At 33.3% G+C, this 23475-nt stretch overlaps 1 protein-coding gene across 2 annotated transcripts; it reads left to right on the plus strand.

Moving 5' to 3' along the window:
• The first annotated feature begins 659 nt into the window (after positions 1 to 659).
• On the plus strand, positions 660 to 21319 carry LOC100799529 (exocyst complex component SEC6). Of its 2 annotated transcripts, XM_003521792.4 has the most exons (27): positions 660 to 873; positions 993 to 1126; positions 4974 to 5012; positions 5325 to 5413; positions 5546 to 5636; positions 6049 to 6138; positions 6280 to 6359; positions 8070 to 8162; positions 10655 to 10681; positions 10878 to 10985; positions 11820 to 11958; positions 12091 to 12135; positions 12973 to 13028; positions 13218 to 13326; positions 13883 to 14023; positions 14105 to 14284; positions 14553 to 14636; positions 14727 to 14813; positions 16383 to 16427; positions 17545 to 17623; positions 18075 to 18144; positions 19072 to 19159; positions 19278 to 19367; positions 19494 to 19610; positions 19835 to 19897; positions 20281 to 20413; positions 21093 to 21319. In XM_003521792.4, the coding sequence occupies exons 2-26, from the start codon at positions 998 to 1000 to the stop codon at positions 20410 to 20412; spliced, it is 2271 nt and encodes a 756-aa protein (XP_003521840.1). In that variant the 5' UTR covers positions 660 to 873; positions 993 to 997; the 3' UTR covers position 20413; positions 21093 to 21319. The 2 variants fall into 2 exon arrangements, with proteins under 2 accessions (XP_003521840.1, XP_014628944.1); XM_014773458.2 differs by having other exon boundaries at positions 20281 to 21319.
• The last annotated feature ends 2156 nt before the right edge of the window (positions 21320 to 23475 follow it).

A 23475-nucleotide genomic window follows, 5' to 3' on the forward strand; every position in this document is an offset into this window, starting at 1 on the left:
ATTAAACTTGAACTTTTTTTTTTTTGAAGAAACATTAAACGTCTACTTTAAAACATAGTTTATAAAAAGGCTAAAATATAATTTTGCTATTTCATATAATTTTTTTGTTTCTAAAGTCTAAAAACTTTTATTTTGGTCTCTTCAAATGTTTCAAAATGATATTTTTTTGTTAGTTTTTACACTAATGGTGTTAGTAACATTTCTTATAGCTTGCCATTTCTTATTTAAGTTGATCAATTAGCCTAATAAACTAAAAAAATCAACTCAATAAAGAAAAAACTTTAAAACAACAAAAGTATTTTTTAAAAAAAATTTAAAAGATTAAATTAAAATAAAAATTTCAAACAAGGAACCAAACTTATATTTCAACTTAGACTTATCTCACAGTGGCTACACGTCATGAACTTTTTCATACCCTTAAGTAAATAAAAAAAAAAACCTTCACAACAAAGGTTGATAATCAAGATAGAAATTAAAATATTGTTGATGGATAATCCATAAGTAATTTTATAATTAAGTGTTGTTCTTTGAGCTTTGAGTCCGGAGTCTGATAATGTTGAAATGTAAATCCAATTCAACTAATTTTTTATATATAAAAAATATTTTTCATTTATTTTATTTATTTTTTAAAAAATACTATAAAAAAATAAAAATCAATAAAAAAAAACGTGGTTCCATTCCAGTTCCGATCCATAAACCTTTTTCTCAGTCGCTGCTCCGTCGTCACTGCCAAATTCCAATTCCCGTGTTACTTCGTTCAACCGAGCTTTTTCTCTCTCTCTAGAACTTTCCTTTCTCAAACCCGCACCTCGTCAAACACCGCAATCTCGCTTTCTCCGACGCGATCCGTGTTCAATTTCCCCCCAAAATCAGGTCAAATTCTCTATCGATTCGGAAAATCACCGCAGAATTCGCTCACACAGCTCAGAACCTTTGCATTCTTCGATCAGTTGAGCTCATTTTGTTGTTCTTTTTGTTTTTTTTTTGTGCAGGCACAATGATGGCTGAGGATCTCGGCGTGGAGGCGAAGGAGGCCGCAGTTCGCGAGGTCGCGAAGCTGCTGCCGCTTCCGGAGCTTCTCCAATCGATCTCGTCCATCAAGGCTGATTACATTTCGCGCCAACAGGTTTCAGTTCTATTCGATTTGATTCTGTTAATCATTTTAATTTTCGTTTTTCTTTTTTTAATTATAATAATACCTATTGCTGTGTGTTTTTGAATTTGCTATTGAATGTCGTGTGATTTTCTAGCTCTGGTTTGAGCTACTTGGAACTCATCTTTTTTTGTTTTTTGGCTCGGTGGATTTTGATTTGATTGCTATAGGTGTTATTGAGTTAATCTTTTGATTTTTGTTTATATTGTCTTTTAATTATGGTTGCTGTTGCTGTGTGTGTTCGAATTTGTTATTGAGTGTAGTGTGATTTTCGAGCTCCGTTTTAAGCTACTTGGAACTCTTTTTTGCTCAGTGGGATTTGATTTGATTGCTATAGGTGTGGGTTTCATTGTTTAGAACGTGACAGTTGAGATATTTGCTTGGAAGGGGATTAATGGGTTTTACGATCACCTGTAGTTTGAAATTTAAATCACTTTATGGAATGGATATTTGGACGTGCCTGTACTCTGATTGTCAAATGATGCTAATTTTGGGGTGACTGAGATGCTTATTTTTATATATGAAGAGGGACTAAAAAAAACACTTTTTTGAAGTTGAGGGACTAATCAAACAAATTGAAATTTGGGAGACCAAAAACACATGTGACCCAAATTTGAGGGACCAAAAATATATTTAAGGCAATCTTTAGTCTTCAACTGAACACAATGATGTCGTGCGATTTATGTAGCCGATCTCACCTAGTGGGATAAGGCTGTTGTAAATGGTTCTCACTTCTCACGAAGAAAGAAAAGCATATTGGAATGGAAGCAACTTTTTTGAGAAGTAGTGTTTTGCTGTAGATCTAAGTTATATTACATGAGAGAGACTTACTTAATTCTGTGCATGTAATTTAGGGACATCCTTTTTATCCTACAAGATATCCAAATAGTAATACAACAACAATAGCCTTATCCAATTAGGTGAAGTCTACTATATGGATCACATGATTGTAAACAGAATAAATGGCAAACTCTATGGTCATTCAAACCAGCTGTGCAACTGTACATTTATACTTTTATAACTGTTATTCTCTCCTTTCTTAGGATACCTCAGCTGTAGGTGTAACTGTTGTTCTCTTTTTAATTAGGATAAATGTATATCACTGTTGACTAATTTATTGGGTTGAGAATAAGCTTTTCAGCTTGTAACTAAATAGTTTTTATGATATTTTTCCAGCTAGAGAACACAGTTTTTGGCCTACACTTTTCTGAGTTTAACAATGACATCATTGGGTTCGGTTAAAAACCAAACCAAATTCTCAGGGATATCATTCACTGTGAGATCCCTTTTTAATAATTTCCTCCAATGTCCTTCCTAGTCTTTCTTCACCTCTTTTCACTGGGTTAAAAATCAGCAATCTACCCATGGGTGGGTAATACCCCTCTTTGGTGCATTTTACAAGACTTTTTGATAGAACTGGACCCAAACAGAGCAAAGATCGTGTATATTTGGATTAAAATGCTACCAGCAACAAGGGTACAAGCACAGATGAGTTCGAGGTCTCATCACCCTCCACTGTTTTTCTAATCTCCCCTCTCACTTCTCTCTGATTAACCTCTTATAATGTCTAACTACTAACAGTTAGTTATAACTAGCAAAACAGTTAGCTATCCTATCTGTTTTAAGTAACTAACATCAACTAATACCCTTGGCTCTTCTAACATACACTTTTCCCCACCTATCACTTTTTCATCTTTTTATTCTGCACAATGCTCCTGTATCTCAGTGTTTTTTTCTTCATCTGATACTAATGTGTCTTGGATGTAACAGTTTTTAGAAATCTGAAAGTCATTGATATCTCTGAACTATAAAACCTTTTGGTTTTTCGAAGAATGTCAATATCACTTATAACCAAGATTGGAGGAGTTGGTCTATTGGTTCTTCACGATCCTTTAATGCGTAAATCAGATTTCAAATTTCTCACTTCATCCCCTAATAGAGAATCTTTTCTATTGGATAAGCCAATTCAGAAATCAATTATTCCTTTTAAAGTTAAATTTTTTATTTGGACTGCTGTTCTTATCCGGATTAATACCAATGACATGCTCCAAATTTGAAGGCCCCTAACTGCAGTATCTTCTAATTTTTGTGCTATGTGTATATTGAGTTTTGAAATTGCTTCCCTTTTTTTTTGCACCAGCTGGGTTCCATCTATGGTATACTCTGGTGTGGTGGGTGAAGGATGGGTCTGTCCCAAGGATCTTCAGTGTTTCTTGTGTGTTATTTAGAGGCTTTGGCACCAATAGAGATGCTAAAAGGCTTTGGAGGTTTTCTCAGTTTGTGATAGTTTGGTGTATATGGTTGGAAACAAATTCTAGAATTTTTACTGGTTGAGTTCTACTACATTAGATTTCATTTGGGACAGAGTGGTTCTTCTATCTTCTTTGTGGAGTCATGACAAAGGTCTCTTTAAGGGGATGTCTTTGGCAGATATACAGGGAGATTGGCTTGCTGTACTTCATGTTAGTTTATGTTCTTTTTTCTTTTGGTGTAATTTTTAGCTGTAGAGGATATTTTATTCTCATCCCTTTGTATTTCACCTCTCTTCCTCAAAAATATTCTTTTTTTATAAAAAAATGTAGGTTGCTTGAAATTACTGGTTTCATTATGTAAATTGCACATAGAAACCCTCTGGGTCCACCACTAGAGAAGAAGAAAGTAGGATGAAATATTTTTCAAATGTTTTTGGTTTCTTTCCTTCTTGGCTTCTGAGGATGATGGCATGTGTGGAGTAGGTGGTATCACATGGCAAAGAATACCTCATTTCCTTAAATTCATTGGTCATACAATAGTCTTACATAATATAAAAACATGAAAAAAAAATATAGAAGAGCTATCAAAATTTCAAATTGACATTTTTATCACATTCTTAATCAGCAAAAGTTTTAAATAAATCCTGGAAAAAGGTCTCTCTGCTTGTGTGGTAAGGCTATGTGCATCTACATTCTCTGTCAATGGTAGATCCAGGAGCTTGAGTCAGTGGGAGCAATTTATTTAAAAAATAAAATAATAATAATAATAATAATAATAATAATAATAATAATAATAATAATTATCATACATATGAAAATAAAGACAAATATTAAAATCAAGTGCAGTGAGATGAAAAGGAAATATGTCCAACTAAATAAAGAGTAAAAGTACCTAGCGAGCTTTGCAAAAAAAGAAAAAGTACCTAGTGAGCTGAAAAATGAACAAAACGTAAGAAAAAAACCTAGTAAATAAAAAACAAAATTTGACAACAACTGAAAAATTGGGAGAAGTGGGTTCAAATTTTAAAAATAGAGGGAGCAAAAAGATAAAAAACAGTAGGTATATATTTATATTTTCTCAAAGCCAGGGGTGCATCTGCACCCCCTCAATTATACTTGGGTCCACCACTGCTACCCATACCCCACTAAGTAGGAGCCATGAGCATTGGGCTGACTTTTTCAAGATTTTTCTTAAATAATTGAGATATAAATTCTACTTAGTTTAAAATTGATTTATATTTCCAATTATGATGATGATGTTGTGTGTTTTTGGTCTTCATTAAATATTTAAATACTTGTGTACTTTTATGTTGTTTGATACTCATTGATTGAACTAGTGGTGCATTGCCTCAAACTCAGTACCTCTCCTGAGTTAATTATCAGTTTGACTTTTATAACCGTGACCTATGTATAGCGTATTTCCTATATGTAATAATCTTGTTTATAACAACATTTACAATTATTGGATCATGTATGGTGTCTCCATCATTCATTAATGGTGCAGCTATTTTATTCAGAATTTAAGGAGCTACCAATTCTGAGTGCTTATATTTTGCTTTATTTTTCAGGCCAATGATGCACAGCTTAGTACGATGGTTGCCGAACAGGTAATTTTTTCTTTTTTAATTAACTAAATATCAACTGTTTAGATGGTGGTTGCATATGAATGGTTTTTATAAATCTATTGTTGCCTCTTCCCCCTTACCAAACCCCACTAAACTTAAAAAATTTACACTGAAACTGAAGGATAGGTTATAGTAGTAATATTTCAGGATATTGGCAACAGGGATTTAAGTGAGACCTCAACTGATGCTCTGTCGTTATTTTGTCTAGATTTCCTTGAACTTGCTCTTGATATTGAATTAACTGAGGCACCAAATCTCATATCTTCGTGTGCTTTGTCAAAAATACTTCTGCAGGTTGAGCAGTCACAGGCAGGACTAAAATCACTCTCCTTCTCTGAGAGGACAATAAATCAGCTTCGTGAAAACTTTGTCTCCATTGAGAAGTATGTTAGAAATGAGATGGACTGAAACTGTTATCACCTATTAGAGGGTGGTTGTTTTCTCTTGTGTAAACTTACCATTGATATTTTTTCCCTTTGGACTTACTTTGATTTTCTGATTTCTTGATGCATCAGTTTATGTCAGGAATGCCAAACATTAATTGACAACCATGATCAGATAAAGATACTTAGCAATGCAAGAAATAACCTAAACACAACCTTGAAGGTGCTTTTCCATCCTTGATTAAAAGGCTAATTGTCTAATACTCATTCTACTGCTTCATAGTTAAGAGTTGTTATTTAGAACTTTCTCCCTCCTACTTTTTTGCAGTAGTATTGAGCTTGTTATCTACAACTATTACAAAATGGGTCTTTCACTTTATACCCTGCATAATCATGGTTAAAGTAGAAGATGCAGTTATGTATTGAGGGTATTTCCTTAAATGCTGCCTTCATTGTGTCATACATTTATAATTTAGTTAATTTTTCATTGTTAGAATGGGATTGATACAAGCTGCAGATTGTCAGTCATTTTGCCTCATATTGAATAAACATGATTGGAACCTAGTTGTTCACTTGTATTGGTATGTGCAAATCCTGTCTTTATGGTTTTGTCTGATTTCTTGGTCTTCGGATAGGATGTAGAAGGTATGATGTCTATCTCTGATGAGGCAGCAGAGGCTCGGGATTCTTTGAGCGATGACAAAGAAATTGTCAACACTTACGAGGTAAAGCTGGTCTTACGTGTAGTGTAAAATATTGTTTTTATTTATTTATTTATTATAAAATGTCTTATGTTTGTCCAAATCTCAACTACGTTTCTAACTTTATTTTCCATTTTATCTCTATAACTTTTACAAATTTTGCAGAGGTTAACTGCTTTGGATGGAAAACGAAGGTTTGCTTTAGCAGCTGCTGGATCTCACAAGGAAGAGGTTGGAAGGCTAAGGTTTGTGTCTTCTTTAGTGCACTGTCACATTCATTGGCTGGGTGAGCAAGAATCCTGAAGGGGGCTGCCACAGATTTGGGAATGAGAATTTCAATCTGCATAAGCCCCCATCTTTTAGTTATGTAATGACTCACTAATTTTCTTAGTCAGTGGTATATACACGCACCATCCACAATTGTATGATGGTATCAGAGTATATCCTAGATCTATTAATGGGTCATCTACCATATTACCTATGCATCAAGCCCAAAAGTGCTAGGTGTGACGGGTGTATTAGATAAAACCCAAGTCTCACATCGGCTAGAGATAGTCTCAAAATAAAGTATATGAATGGGGAGCAACTCTCACCTTACAAACTGGTTTTGTAGGATTGAGTTAGGCCCATACACAAATCTTAAGAAAATTATCCTATTGGTCATTTCAATCTTTAAATCGATACTTTTAGATCTATCATCCAATTTGTGGCAACCTTCATCAAAGGCTTTGTTAGTGGCTGTTATGAATCTTTGAATTAGTAGTATTGCACTGTGGAGTTTTCTTTTGACAAAGTTGAAATATTTCTTGTATTAGAGAAAAACTGAATCAAGTGAATTAATCATCCTATAATGGGATCTATTCAACTTTTTTTAATAAAAGAATAAATTATAGGCGTTTTACTTGTGCTCTGTTATATGCATGGTCTGAAACTCCTCCATCAGAAGTTCTTTCTGATGCAGACTGTTGTTTCAATGGTCAATTAATGGTGTTGGAGGGATTTGAGAAATCTTAAGTGGGATGTTATGCACTATGTTGCATTAAGAAACTTTAGAAGAGTATTCTACTGGCTGGAAGTTTTTTGTATATTCTATTAAAAAAGGTAATTTAAGAAGTTTATCTCTTAATGCTTTTATCCTCTGGGAACTTGGCACATTTTTTGTACCTTGTGCGTTATATTCGTATGTGCTTTGCTTTTTCAAGTCCAGATAGGGGTATAACACTATCAAAACTACTTAATTAATAGATTGTAAATCCAAGCAAAATTCCTTCACAGTTCACACTATGAAATATTATGTGATAAAATGAACTAACACTGTGGAATTTGCTAATAATTACTCTGTTATTGGTTTGGCACCAAGAACAAATGTTGATAACCCTTGATCAAAAGCAACCATAGCTATGAAGAAAAGCTTATGGCTATCAGGAGCATTGCCATTTGATTGAACTGAAAATGCAGTGCAGTCTTTAAAATTTCTTTTTGCAATTGAAAATTTAGTATATCACAATAGATCAAATTTCTGTTCTTTTTGTTGCATCAGTCTTCCCTCCCCACATGTGTAAAGGTATCTACTAGACTACTTGTTCTGCATGTTTCTTTTGTTGATTTGTTTTATGCTGGGCTTATGGGGGTCACTGTATCATTGATTTGAAATACCAATCCACTTGTCACTAATGTCATTATTTATTTTATTGGTCAAGCCTGTTAATGACCATTAATCATCAAATTTGGTGATTTAACTAGTTTTGTGATACATGAGCTCCCATTAAAATCACAAGGGTTAGCATTGTGTTTATTGAAGATGCCTTGTATGCTTTTGAAACTTGAAAGTAACTATTTGAAAGATGACCACAAAGTTATTTATGTTGAGATATGTGATTAATGATTTTGTTTCATAAATTATCTTATAGTTTTAGGCTAAGTATCTACTTTTCCACATCTTGTGTATGTCTCAGAGAATATTTTGAAGATGTAGATCGAACTTGGGAGACCTTTGAGAAAACACTATGGGGCCACATTTCCAATTTTTATAAGCTCTCCAAAGAAAGGTTTGTGCCATGTTTTGAACATAAACATCTCAAATAACATTGCATGTTGTTCCGATGAAGCTGCTCCCCTTAATTTCTATTGAGTTGTACTTGATATTTGAAACTGTTACATCTTCTATTGAGTTTAGTTTGCACATGTGAGTCATTTTTGTTTACTTATTTATTGGAATTTTTAGGCTTGGGGATATCAGTCACCTTGTCTGCAATCATAAAAGTGTCAGATTTTGCTTTAATAATATAAAATTAAAATGTAATCTTTATCATAGTAGTCAATACTGGATAGCAGTGTGGAGCAATCAACACCAAAAATGGGATAGCAGATAGCAGGATGGCCACTGTTCTAAATATTTTTTTTTTGTATATTTTAAATAATTTATACTATATATATAAAATCTCAAAAAGAGAAAATTTACTTAATTATGAACTAGTGATCATTAATAATAAAAACTCAATACGGAAACAAAACATAAAGTTGATAGCAATAAAAGTTAAAGAAATAAAGTGCTTAAGCCTGTTAAAAAATAAGCATTTTCAAGATTCTTGTTGAAAAATATTTACTCCCTCTGGTCCTTATTATAATACACTTTGGACATCAATCACACAAATCAATAAAAGTAATTAATTCTGTTGATTATGTTGAAATTTTTGCAAAAATGTTACCACAAATACTTTGAATATTTAATAAGGACAACTAATGGAAAAAAGATTAAATGCTTCATAGGAATTCTAAAATGCCTTATAAAAAACATCAATTTCTTCTAAACTATGCCTTATAATAAGGACCAGAGGGAGTAATACTTTTAGAAGCTTTTAAGTATTTTTAAAAATATATATCACATCATTTTTGTAGCAAACTTTCAAGTTAATTTTTTAAGTTTCAAGTCATTACATTAATCTTTCAAAAATCTTGATACTAAACTAGTTTTATTTTGTAAGAAAAAAGCTAGTTTTGTTTAAAATCTAATTATATTATCCTTTTGAAAGTTTTATCAGCAGAATAGTTTCTCAAAATTTAATTTATATTAAATTAGTTCTTTAAAAACTTCAAATATCCTCATATTCATCATTATGTTGACGAATTAAACATAATGTTGGGGAGGTTTTTGTAGGCTTTATTCTTTAGCCTAAGCCTATGGCTTTCTTTTGTATCTTTGTAGTACCCCTGGTACTATTCTAATATAATATATGATATTTTTGGCCGTTCAAAAAAAAAATGTTGACGAATTAAACACTATTTAATAGTAATTTTTTTGTAAAAAATATTATAGTGATGCGAAAAATTTTAGAAATATATTTTGTTAATATAAGAAATATTATTTTAATTTCTGTTTCTCTAATAAATGCTTTCAAGAATATACGTATTAATTTCTTTAATTAGAAAATCAAACCAATGCCAGCATGTGTTTGTGACAGCGAGGGATGATATTTATAATAACAAAATAACTTCAGGGGGGGACAAATTAGTAAAATCAGCTGCAATGGCTTTGCTTATAAGTCCCAAAACCATAATTCATTGCTCCAGCCACTGTGTGGGATAGTGTCAAAGAGAAGCTGAGACTAGAGGGGGAAAGAGAAAATAGGGTCTCTAGTGTCACATTCCTCAGGGAAAAGAAACCGCTCTCAAGGAGTGGGATTGCGTCTGACCCTTATAACAGTGTTGTATTGTAATGTTGTGTGTTGTGTATGACCACACAACCTTTATTTATAATGAGTAAATAGGATCAATATTGATTACATAGGATCAATCTAATAATGAATAATAATGACTAAATCACTAATTACTATCTAATCATAATAACAGAATATGTAATCTTAACAACCCTGAGATGTGGATCCTCCAAGGAACATTAGCATGACGTACTTTTCTTCTTTGAACCGGAGTTTGAAACCAAATTATCCTCTGGAGGATAGATGTGGCAATTTAGGTGAGATCGAATGTAGATCCAACTTTCTCTTCACTCGTGGAATCCGGGGTCTGCAGTGCCGGGATTGCGGCCACTCCGACCCCTTCACCTAACCGATAGATTTATGTGAGATCCAATGTAGATCTAACTTTCTCTTTACTTGTGGGATCCAAGTGATCCGGGGCTCTGTCATGTTGGGATTGCGGCCACTCCAACTGCTTCACCAAACAGAGATGCAACAATGTTTGCATAGTGGCACACCACTGCTTTACTTTGCTCCACCGCTATTAGCTACTATGATCTTTATTATATTAAAGAATCACTTTTTTCAATGTGCATGGAATGCTGGTGTAATGCCCTCCTTAGTTGTGTGATATACTCTTGAGCAGGGATGGATGTTGGGGAAGTTGTTTGTTTGTGCCAGGTAAGAAATTTGAAAATAAAGGAACAAAAACCTTATGGTTACAAATTATATTCCATTTCTTTAGTACAGTTGGATTTGTTGTGTTGTTAAACATAAAGTATATGCTTTAATTGTGGTATGATCTGCAACTCCCTTTTTTAATTATTCTTTTTTCTTCTATGCAGCCCACAGACTTTAGTTCGTGCTGTACGGTATGTTGTTGATAGTCAATTGCACTTTTTTTTTCCCAGTCAGTTCATTCCCTTCATCTTGTTTTAGATGGTAGGTTGGATGATTGGAAATTCTAGATGATAGGTTGGATGATTAAAAATTCTAATCAGCCGGTAGAGGAGTTTAATCTTTCTAAAAAAATGTAATCTTATTTTCCCTTTGTTTTTCATATTCCAGGGTTGTTGAAATGCAAGAAATCCTTGATCAACAGATTGCAGAAGAAGCAGCTGAGGCTGAAGGGGATGGCGCAATGGCATCAGTTGCAAATCCTCGTAACACCGGCATGTATGTTGTAATATTTTGTGATATTGAAAATCTATAACAATGGAAGCAACCCTTGCTGGCATCTTGTTCTATGATTTACTTGATAGTTTTACTGCATTTACTTTATATACTGCATTTGGGAAATTCTCTAAACAATTTAGGGATGCACTCATTTCTCAAAATGGTGTGTTTTTATTTTTATTTTTTCTTGATGTTTCTTTTCTAGGAGAATTTTTTTTCCTCCATTTATGTATCTCTTTCCTTCCTTCAATAAAAGAACTTCGAGACTATTACTTCTATTAAAAATCATTTCATCTTGGAAACTATTTCATGATACCTTTTTTTATATTCAATCTTGACCGCTGCACAATCCACCATTGCACGATGGTGGCTGTTTGGCCTCTGCCGTGGGGCTCCATTTGCCGTTGACAGCAGTGATACTAACTTGCTAAGTCAATAGCACAGTCCATGTGTTACTCAATTGCAATGTCACATAAAATATTGTTAGAAAACTTATCCAGATTTATCATGACAGTTTAGAACTTTCACATTCATTCCCGTGCAATAAAAAATTGTCTTATTTCTCTCTGTTATACCTGCTTGTTTGGTCATGACTCATGAGACTTATGCTTAGATTTTTATTGTGGATATTTCCCAACATTATCATCTCTTATTATGGTCAGCCTGGTATGGGCATAGAAATAGGGTGACAAACTTATGCATTAGTTTACAATACTTTTTTTACTAATGAACCATTCCATAATTTTTTTTACCCCATACCAAGCTGATCTGTCAGGAGAATCCTCCCAACTCTCTCTCATTACTCAAAATTCTGTTGACGCTGGTAAATTTCAGAAAATCAACAAGTGCAATGGCTTCTTCAAAAAATTTAACGCAGCAAAAATTGAAGGTTCAGGGGAAAGGCTATAAAGATAAATGCTATGAGCAAATAAGGAAGACTGTAGAAGGACGGTTTAACAAGCTTCTAAATGAGGTTAATTGATTTTACTGTTCTACATATTCCCTCTCCTGCTACAAATTTACAAAATATGCAGACTCCCACGTACTGCCCTCATGAGAATATGCTATTTTTTGCAACTCACTGTTAATTTAATTTATGAATCAGCTTGTGTTTGAGGACCTGAAAGCAGCTTTAGAGGAAGCACGAGCGGTATGTTAGGCTGAAATTTTAGCTTCTGATCTTTTATTTTCTGTTTTCCCCACCAGGACTAAATATCTGTTTTACTTTTGTTCTCCTTCTGCTACCCTACCTCAGTTGATTACTTCTTTCATATGATAATAGAAGAATCATCGTGCATGCTAGTATTTGTATGCGAGAGAAACTAAAGATTTTTTTTAATGCTAATGTAGAGTCTGGTATGGTAAATGACTTGATCACTGTTTAGCTAACAGTAGCTGGAACTTGTTACCATGAGTGGGACCAGGATCTTGTTCTCTAACAGTGTAAACATAAATAGTTGTGCTGTAACTTGTGTAGTTGTTCTGTGCTGTTCTCTTTGTGTTGTACCTTGTGTGTATCAAACACACCCTTAATCTGAAATGAAGGGGGAAGGGCTTCCATATCCCATTTTAAATTTTAAATGCTGTTAACTTTATCTCCTCCATAACCCTTTTAAAAGCTGATAGTCATACAAGGCAATTCCAGAATCCTGTTTCACTTATTATATTCATATTTGTATAAGTTGATATATTATTGAGTGGATAAATATATGCTCATTTTAATCTCGTTTGTAATACATAAATTATTTCTCACCTCTCACCCTCTTCTCCCTCTCACTCTGTCAACTTTTTGAAGTGCTGAAGTCAATTATACCAACTGGTTAATGCAACGAAGTCATATTCCATAGTTCTTCTCATGATTACTTATTTACAGTATAATTGTTACTGTAATTTATTCAAAATATCGTATCATTTGCAGCTTCCTGTACATGAGATCCACTTTTATTCCCTATTACTGATGGAACCTTGTTTCTTTTGTGGCATATAGATTGGGGAAGAGCTTGGAGATGTCTATGACTATGTAGCTCCCTGCTTTCCTCCAAGGTTTTCTCTATATTGAATATACTACCTTTTTAATCTTCACAGCTTTTGGACTGGCTTCTCTATGAAACACATCCTAAACCCATGCTTGAGCCTATCCGAGTCAAACTACACATTTCACTTAATCTAAACAAGTGTTTATTGGTAGAGGGCTTCTTTATGTACATGTTTTATTTGTTCTAATTCTGGCAGATACGAGATATTCCAGCTAATGGTAAATCTGTACACTGAGAGGTTTATTCAGATGCTAAGATTGCTTAGCGACAGGGCGAATGAATTAACAAACATTGAGATATTAAAGGTATTTTTCTGGAGTTATTATTTATGTATAACATGTTACATACTTAGAAGTTAGAATGTCATTTTCTTCCTAGACAAAGGTGAGCCAGCCTTAAATTTTCCTACTCTCTAGCATATGGGAAATTAAGTAACTTGCTTTCCTATTCATCTGTATTACAGACTACGTTGTGATGTGATACTAACATAGAATGGATCAGAAAAGTAACTTACATGCTAAGAATGGAATTTTATTGCAATTCTCTCTTGTTCCGGGATCTGAGTTTGGATCCTAGAGTCAGTTTTTTGGTGAGAATTACAGTTAAAGTCTCAATTCCTGGATTAGGAGCCCTGGCCGCACTCTCTAGTCTCTACTTTCATACAATTTGTTGTACCCCTGCACTCCTCACCCACTCCCTTTTATTCTGTTATCTTTCCACTTTTTCATCTACTTCAGCTAGAAGTCTTCATTTCTAAATTTAGTCATCATTGTTTTTCTTGTTCTCTATATTTTCTTTTTCTCCCTCTGAATGTTTTATGGGAAAATTATACATCTATGCTTATGTTTTTTTATGAAGCAGGTAACTGGATGGGTGGTTGAATACCAAGATAATCTGATTGGGCTTGGAGTCGATGAGTCTCTAGCCCAAGTGTGTTCTGAGAGTGGTGCAATGGATCCTCTTATGAATTCTTATGTTGAGAGAATGCAAGCTACGACTAGGGTAATCCTAAATATCTTGTGGTGTTTCTTGGGTGACTTCTTTGTCATACATAAGACTAAGCTTTATTCTTAATGTTTATAGAAATGGTACCTGAATATTTTGGAGGCTGATAGAACACAGCCCCCTAAGAAAACTGAAGATGGGAAGCTATATACCCCAGCTGCTGTTGATCTCTTCAGGATACTTGGTGAGCAAGTACAAATTGTTCGGGATAATAGCACTGATCTCATGTTATACAGAATTGCCTTGGCAACCATTCAGGTAATATCAGATAAGGCATAGATGTAGCGAAACTGATGCTTATTATAAATTTATCTTTTCAAAAATTAACTCTAGGAAAATAAAGGCAAACTGGACAGAACTTGGAAGTTGGAAAGTAATTTTTTTAGTGCAACAATGTATTCAAGTTTCATCATTATTGGGAGGATATCACTAGAAATCCATGAAGTGCTCCTCATAGCGCAATGTGTAGTGCTTACTCCTTATATCGGTAGCTTTGTATCCTAGGTTATACTATGTATTTTTACAGGTGATGATTGATTTTCAAGCAGCTGAAAAGAAGAGACTAGAAGAACCAGCTTCTGAAATTGGTCTGGAACCTTTATGTGCTATGGTTAGTGTAATTTTTCTGTAAGTGTTGCGTTATTGTTTCAACATAAGATTGTTTTCTGTTGACATGAGATTCATCTAACATTGTATTTAGATTAACAACAATTTGCGCTGCTATGACCTTGCAATGGAGCTAAGTAATAGCACCATAGAAGCCCTTCCACAGAACTACGCTGAGCAGGTTTGTTGTTTTTCCTAATTTCATTAACTTGATAACTGTTGCAATGTTGACATAGTCTTTTGGAACGGAAGTTCTTTATTTATTTTTTTGTTTGGAAACATTGGGTATATGATGCATGTTGTGAATGATGAGAAAACCTGTGCTTCATTTTCTTATCAGTCTGTCCCTCAAAGAAAAAAACACATTTTTAACAAAATTATTGAACAAAAATATGACTTACTTCTCAAGAGTTGGCTCTCAAGTTTAGGATTCTCTGTTTTGTGTCCATGCTCCTTTGGATGCACTTAGATGATGTGGTAGTGACTCCCAAATGTTGGCAGCCTCCCTCTCTTGCAGCCATCCAAACCATTATTATCCCAAATAGTTTTGGGTCCTTTTGAAACCATTTGAATAATTGATATATCAAAATAGTATAAACGAGAGATTTTTATTGATGAAAGAAAGGATGATGAGCCTAAGCTCTATAGCCGCCCCACCATTCAGCCATGGCAACTCGATAGCAGACATTTGCCAACACTACTAATAGCTGCCTAATTCAAAATATAAGTAATGGCTTCATCAACATATAATAATTGTGCAGTCATGTATCTGAAGAATCCAAAGACATTAGAGAACATGTTCCAAAACCATGGAATTACTAATGCTTCTCCTTAATATTTGTGTCTTGAATGCAGTAGTTTTTCTTAGGATTTGGAGATAAGTAGAATCTAGTAAGATCATGGAAGATTATAATTCACTAGTTTTCCAAAACTCAAAGTTCCAAGAAATGTTAGGGTCCTGAATGTTGTAAAAAATAATTATGGGTCAACTATTTAGAGAAGAAAGATGATAGAGATAAGGAAAGGACTTTGAGAAAGGAGTGTTCCCCATGCTAATCTCCTCCTAACAATCTAAACTTAACCAAATTGAAAGACACTATGGGTAATGGCATAAATGAAGCGGATCACTTAGAAATAAAGTTTTAGGGACTTACATGAGTACAGTAAACTTTGGGTTGAATTCCTACACCATTGTAAAAAATATGTAATCTCAATTACCTAGTTCCATAAAGTTGCGTCAAATGAAAAGCGAATCTGTCATTTAGCTGCCAAAACTATGCTTATGGATCCTGAATTTTTGTAGACTCAAGCCTCCTAGCTAACAAAATTCTCTCTTCCCTGCATGCACACACCAGTCCAAAGCAAGTTTTTCAGAAGACAAACAGGTCTGAGTGTTAGAGTATTCTGACCACCCTGAGTGAAAGGCATCCTTCAACTTGAGGTCTTTCAGTATGTCAAAAACTACTAACTCCAACAAGAAAAGTCAGGCCATTGCAATATTTTGACTATCAATTGCCGATGCATATTCATCCACATTCAAAACAAGCCAAACTGCTATTGCAATATATAATCACTGATCGATGATCAAAAGCCAATTCATTTGCTTAATTATTTAAGTGCACCATTATGCTGCAGTTACTCCTTCCAGCATTGATCTATGTGCTGACTTTGGGGCCTGGTATTGGAAATTATGATTAGTTAGCCAATCATTTTCTTGACTTTATGTATTTGTGTTTTTGTTTCACTACAGGTTAATTTTGAAGATACCTGTAAGGGATTTCTTGAGGTAGCTAAGGTATGAAAGAGTGTAGAATGTTTTATTCAATACTTTTCTGGTGTGTGTGTGTGTGTGTTGTTTTTCTACTGCAATTGTTCAGCACAATATATGATGCTTTTAACCGACATTCATCTTCTCCAACTTCTACAAGCATTTCTTCTTGATGGATTTTCTGAAATTATCTTTATAACATATTTGTATGTATCAGTTTCCTCACAGTTTTTGCTTTAATGATCTCAAGTATTGGGAAAAACCCAAGTCCTATATTGGCTAGAGATAGTGTCAAGATAGAATATGTAAGTGGAGGACAATTCTCATCTTATGAGCTAGCTTTCGGACTTGAGTTAGGCCCAAATCCACATCCACATTTTAAGATGGTATCAAAGTCTATCCTAGATTCATCCAAAGGGCCATCTACCATGCTATCCATGCACCAAGCCCAAAAGTGTTGGGAGTGAGGGGGGGTGTTGGGAAAAACCCAAGTCCCACATTGGTTAGAGATAGTGCCAAGATACAATATATAAGTGGAGAGCAACCCTCATCCTATGAGCTAACTTTTGGGGTTGAATTAGGTACAAACCCACATTCTAAGATCAAGTGTTTGCATGTGATACAAATCATGAGATCACATAATTACAGATGGGAACCTGTTAAATACAAATTGATTATGGATGGACTTGTCTAGCTGTTTAGAAATGATAAAGAGTTGTATGACAGATATGGCTTCTTCTGTATATATGCCATAATCTTTTCCTCCTGGATTTTGTTTAAATATTTGTAGTATCTTGTAATTACACGCTTTGTGAATAAAGTTGTAAATCACTGTATGCCAAGTATTGTGTAAAATGTTGTGAAGCCTGATCTAATCCCAAATCAAGTTATGTGGCAAAGAAACCTCATAGGAGAGTGTCTCCAACCAAATGTACCAAATTGTAGCATACATTGCAATGAGCCTAAAAAAGGACTAAACTGCAGATAAATAATTTATTGTTTTTTAATTTAATTTCTTCTCCTAAAGAATTTAAAATAACATCTATTACTTTGGTATGTTCAATGAAATCACCATTTTGATGAATATCTCTTGCTTTGGAAGAGATTTGACTTCTGATACATTGAATTTTCTTCTTGGTGATAGGAAGCTGTGCATCAAACTGTCAGTGTGATATTTGAAGATCCTGGTGTCCAGGAGTTACTGGTGAAGCTATATCAGAAAGGTAAAATAATTTTTACCATCAACCTAGCTGGTTCTGTTTGGCTTTATGCTTATAACTATTTTGGTCAGATTTGTAGAGGGATGAGTTTGTCTCTTGGCAGTATTCCTGATTTTTGAACTCTAAACTTTTCTGCAATAAATTCATCTACTTACATAGGAAATGCATATTGTCTTTAACTTCAAGATATAATAGTCTGCACTCTACTGTTAGGTGTTTAAAGCTTGTGGGATTCATAATACCAGTTTACAGTTCTTGTACTTGATACTTTCTGCTAAGTAATTGCTTTTTTGGGTTAATGTGTACTACTGTATCCAGCATTATCCTGTACAATAGCTAAACTTCATTGTATTAACAATAAATTTACTACGTTTCCTTTATATCTATTCAAATGAATGCTTTTGTGCCTTATTTAATTCGAAAGTTGAGTTTTCATTTTCTTTGTATTTATCAGAATGGAGTGAGGGGCAGGTTACTGAGTACTTGGTTGCAACATTTGGTGACTATTTTGGTGATGTAAAAATGTGAGTATATTTTCTTGTCTCAGTAATTTGACATTGTTTATTTTTCCATATGTGCTATCCCATATTTCTTCTGCCAGCTTTCTCTGTTTTTTTTTTTTGTTTGTTTGCTACTGAGGGTGTATTTTAAGGTTTAACAGGGTTGTCTAACTCATTGATCCTGCCTTGAATTGGACAACGGAGATAGAAGTGTAAAAACACTAGATCATAACATGAGATGGAAAATCCCCACCACTACCACACACACTCACACAAGTGAGGGTGTATATTTTATATGAGAAAGAGAGTAATATAAGCAAGTATCAAGTGTACACCATTTGATTTACATGAATGATTGAGATTAAAACAAAGTCATGTAACTATTTCAAGTGATAATGTAGTCTTTAAGTAAATTTTAATCTTGATTATCCAAATATGGTTATGTTCCAGCTTTGTTATTCTCACTTAGAATTAAAAAAGGCCTTCTTGTTGTAGACATCCCTAATGTGTGTGTGTGTGTGTGTAACACATAAGAAAAAATAGCAATAAAATTATAATCACAACTAACATTTAAATATATTCTATTTCAAAGTGCATGATCGATGTGAATTTGTATGTTTGTAGACAAGCCTTGTACCAAAACAAAGGCTTCTGAATTTTAACCAACCAAAGACAAGCCTTAAACTAAATTCTCCAATCTGGTGGATCTTTGTTTCATTTTCTAGATTATTTATGGTTGGTGATACTTGATTTTATTTCTCTCTTTTTTACAGTTTTCTTTTTTATTAATCATAGCAGTTTAGCTATAAAATTTGCTGTCTGTGTATAACATCTGAAGTTTGTTTATGAAGTTGCTGGTGTGAATTGCTTCTATTGCATTTATTTGAAGTTTGATTGTTAAATATTTAGTTTGTTGAGGAAAACTAAGTTTCGACCATCCATATATTCAAGGTACATTGAAGAACGATCTTTTAGGAGATTTGTTGAAGCCTGCCTGGAAGAAACAGTGGTTGTTTATGTTGATCATCTTTTAACACAGGTTCTGATGTCAATAAAACAGTTGTTGGCTTTTATTTATGTACTAAAATTGTGCATATTTTCTTCTAACAGCTTTGTATTTATTTGACTTAATTGTTCCACTGATATTTTAATTGCAGAAAAATTACATTAAGGAAGAAACTATTGAACGGATGAGGCTAGATGAGGAGGTTATCATGGACTTTTTTAGGGAACATATCAGTGTTTCTGTAAGTTACCTTTTAGACATTTTGTTACTGTTGCTCTCTAACATCGATATTGTGCCAGTTCCGAATCTGTTAATGTTGGCACACTCTGCCCAAGTTTCTTACTCGAATTTCCTTCATTTGGATTAGAAAGTTGAAAACAGAGTGAGTGTACTTAGCGACTTGAGGGAGCTTGCTTCAGCAGAGAGCCTGGATACCTTTACACTCATCTATACAAATATACTCGAACATCAACCTGACTGCCCGGTAAAATTATGCCCAATCTAATCTCAATTTTTGCATTCACAAATGCATGTATGAGTTCTTTAAGCAGTTGAAATATTTTTTGCAGTGGGTTTCAAGTTATCACAGTTTATTTTTTTAAGCTTAGAGAATTATCTTTTAAAATATTTTTATGATTCAAATTTTAATGCACGTGAAGATTTCTACCTTAGTTATCCTGGTGGATGATTTTTTTTTTGCTGTTGTAGCCTGAAGTTGTTGAGAAACTTGTTGGTCTACGAGAAGGCATTCCTCGGAAGGATGCCAAGGAGGTAAATTAAATTTAATGTTTATTTTGCTTAACTCTCTGAATTCAAGAAATTTCTTCGAAGATAAGAATATAAGTAGAGCATTTATTTGGTTTTGTTAATTCTGTTGTGATCAAGTTAACTGCAGGAGTTTGTTATTAATGTTGTTTTTAGTGCATGAAAATTTCTTCATAGAAGATATTCCCCAACCTATAAATTAACAATTTAACATGGTTTGTACTTTACTAGTGGATCTATTTTTGGAAGATGTTTTATAATGTAGTCACAACATCTAAGAGGGCTTTTACATATTAATCAAAGTTGTTTCATTAAGAAAAATAATTTATGGTGCCTGGAGAAATTAATTATTGATTTTGTAATTGACAAATGTTGTTTTTGTTAATAAGGTCATTCAAGAGTGCAAAGAGATATATGAGAATTCACTTGTTGATGGAAGACCTCCAAAGGCAGGTTTTGTTTTTCGACGTGTGAAGTGCTTAACAGCAACCAAGGGGGGGCTTTGGCGTAAACTCACTTGAAGTACGATTCCATTCAGTTATTCATATATCTTGTTTTGCCTGTTAAATTATTTGTTCCTTGTGCATAATTCCCAAATGCTATGCTGTCAATAGACAAGTTTTGTAAAATTCATTTATACAATTTTCTTAGTTCATGATACCCTCAGTTTATTTCAGCTCCCGTTCTCGGTTTTACCATGAACCAAATGTGCTGTCGACATTTTCAAGATTACCTACCTCTCTGGGTGGTTGTATTCAAAAGAAAATTATGAATACAATATTGAAATATGCTATCTAATGACGTGTTACAAAAGTAACTATGTAATGAAATATGTTAAATATAGTTGTTTTTTTTAAAAAATACTGATCATGATTTTAAATTGTGGCTGCTGACGTGTAAGAACAAGGTCCAAAGAAAAGTGCAATTTCTTTTTTTGCAATGCCCGAAAATGCCTCTGTAGTGAGTATTACATGTACAGATACCATGATGAACCCTTTGGAAGCATGGAATTTTTCATCCGAATTAAATGAATTTAGCTTGTGTTTGGATAAAGCATGGTATTTCGATTGCTTCACAATAAAAACATGTTTGGATACTTAATTTCTGCATTTTCAAAATTCTGCAATTTTTAGTCCTTTGTTAAAATAGGAAATTTAGAATTCCATTAATATTGGTAGAACTAAATTCTTCGTTCTCGCAGGTCGTCATTCTCATACCCTACCACCAACAGAATGCACTCTCCTCAATTTCTTCTTAAAATACGAATTAGCTTGGTTCTACCTTATGTTGCTAGCAAAGAAGCTAACGTATTTGTTAGTAGCATGACACTGCTATCACCCTCCAAGAAAATGCAAGAATCTTAAAATGTTAGTAACTCTTCCAAAATATTTAAACCTATTATTTAATATTAAAATGCACATTTATTTATCACTTGACTCAATCTCAAATATCTACGATTGATGTGTGAGTGTTGTAAATCTTATGGTATTGTATTTGATTCCTACAAAAAAAATTCATTGTTGGATTAAAAATCGTGAATATATTTATGTATTCACTAGTTCAGTAGCTAGTTTAACCATATATACATGTATTAATTGGAAACAAAAGTTTAATCATGCATTCACCAGGAGGATTTACAAGTTTTGATGGATCATACTTCAAATATCCTTTTTAGTGTGTTTGGATGAGACAATTTAAATTCTAAAAATTTTAAATGCTTCAATTAAAATTCTTTTATTTTTAAAATTTTATGTTTGAATAAAAAAAATTAAATTTCTTTATTTTAAATTAGGCTCCACATTCTACCTTGAACTTTGCTTCTCTGCCATAGCCTATGAGCCCAACATCACTCACAAAGTCACCAACCATTGCGACGTCATCCAACTCTCCCTAAGCGTTACCTTCCGCGCGGTGAAGCACAACTACTTCATCATGAAGAAACTCCTAACCAAACAGGACCTAATGAAACATGTCCATGATTGTCTCGAAATCATAGACGAAACCTTCAACAAGCTAAGAGAAACACATAATGACCTTGAACTTTACCCTAACATGAAAACTCTATACCAGCATGCCAATGATCTTAAAATCCTCATTAGCGTTGCCATAACAAACCAGGTCATGTGCCTCGATGGTTTCTCTCACGATGACACAGACAAACACATGAGAGAGACAAACCTCAAAGAGAAAGCGAGGTTGTGAGTGCGAGTAAGCACAAGGGGATTGGAAGTGTGAAAGCAAGAGTGCGAGTGTGAGATTGCGAGCAAAAGGTTGCGGTGCGGTGCAATATAGAAGAAGAGAATTTTAATTTCTCACGTATTAAAAGAATATTAAAATTCAACATTTTTAGTTGTTTAAAATTCTGTTTTAAAATTTCAAAAAATTAAATTCTTGATAAAAAAATCCAACACAATAAAATTTAGATTAAAAAAATTAAATTCTCTAATAAATTACTTTCCTCAGTTAAAATTCTCTATCCGAGCGTACTTTTAACAAATTATAGACAATAACAAATAGTTAAAATACTTGCACTAATATTGTCAAACATGACTTTATTAAACACATGAATTGCTCCATCACAACAAGGAGTAGTAGGCTTGAAGTCGAATTTTGTCGCAGCCAAATCAGGAAGTTGTTGAGATGTAGTGAATGTTGTTGCAACCAAACCATAACCCATAACAAATATGACTAAGAGTCAAAACTTTCATTTGCTCCATCTTATCATGAATACGTATGTAACTTTGTTGTTTATTATGAAGTTTTGATCAACCATTCATAGCATAACACTATATATATATATATATATATATATATATAGAGAGAGAGAGAGAGAGAGAGAGAGAGAGAGAGAGAGAGTTAATATGTTTATAAAAATAATTACTACAAAATATATTAGTAAGTAAAAAGTAACAAATACAAAGTTTAATACCTAAATATGTATACATATAACTAATTTAGTCAAACCCAAGGGTAAGGCGGTCCAAGAGTAAGCGGGTCAAATGCTTATTTTAGGCCAATCCAAAAATAAATATTTTGCTATTAATATATGTATATTAAGCATATGTGCTATTAAGGTCCGTGACTTAGTAATAATATATCACGCTGTTATGTGTGAGATCCTATGATTGATTTTGCATGTGTGCGAAGAGATCTCAAATAAAATATGAATAATTTTATTAGTTTAAAAAAGTCTCATTTTTTTTTTGTCAATGAAAAAATTTCATTTCAAAGCTCACTTTAAACCTACTAATGTGTTGGACCAGCTCTAAATGTATGTTAACTTAATTAATTTATAATACCTAAATATGCATACATATATGTTAATGTTTATACATATTTAAATATTTTGAATATGATAATACATACATACAAAAAAAAAATCCAAATGTATGTTAACATAGTATTAATTTAGTCAAAATTAATTTTAAATATTTTTTTATCTACCCTTTATTAAGAAGTCATATTTTTATTTTTAGAAGCAAATAATACCTTTATTGTATATTTATCACATATCTAAATTATTGTTTCATTTACTTTTTCATTATATTAAAATTACATGCAGAAATATTGGAAAAAAATGGAAA

The sequence above is a fragment of the Glycine max genome, chromosome 3, assembly GCF_000004515.6.
Source record: "Glycine max cultivar Williams 82 chromosome 3, Glycine_max_v4.0, whole genome shotgun sequence".
In the NCBI taxonomy this organism is placed as follows: Eukaryota; Viridiplantae; Streptophyta; class Magnoliopsida; order Fabales; family Fabaceae; genus Glycine; species Glycine max.

Coding starts and splice junctions, on each gene's coding strand:
- LOC100799529 (XM_014773458.2), top strand. CDS start 998: ATGATGGCTGAGGATCTCGGCGTGGAGGCGAAGGAGGCCGCAGTTCGC. Junction 14,024..14,104: donor GAATGCAAGCTACGACTAGG/GTAATCCTAAAT, acceptor TAATGTTTATAG/AAATGGTACCTGAATATTTT. Junction 19,898..20,280: donor CTCGGAAGGATGCCAAGGAG/GTAAATTAAATT, acceptor TTTGTTAATAAG/GTCATTCAAGAGTGCAAAGA.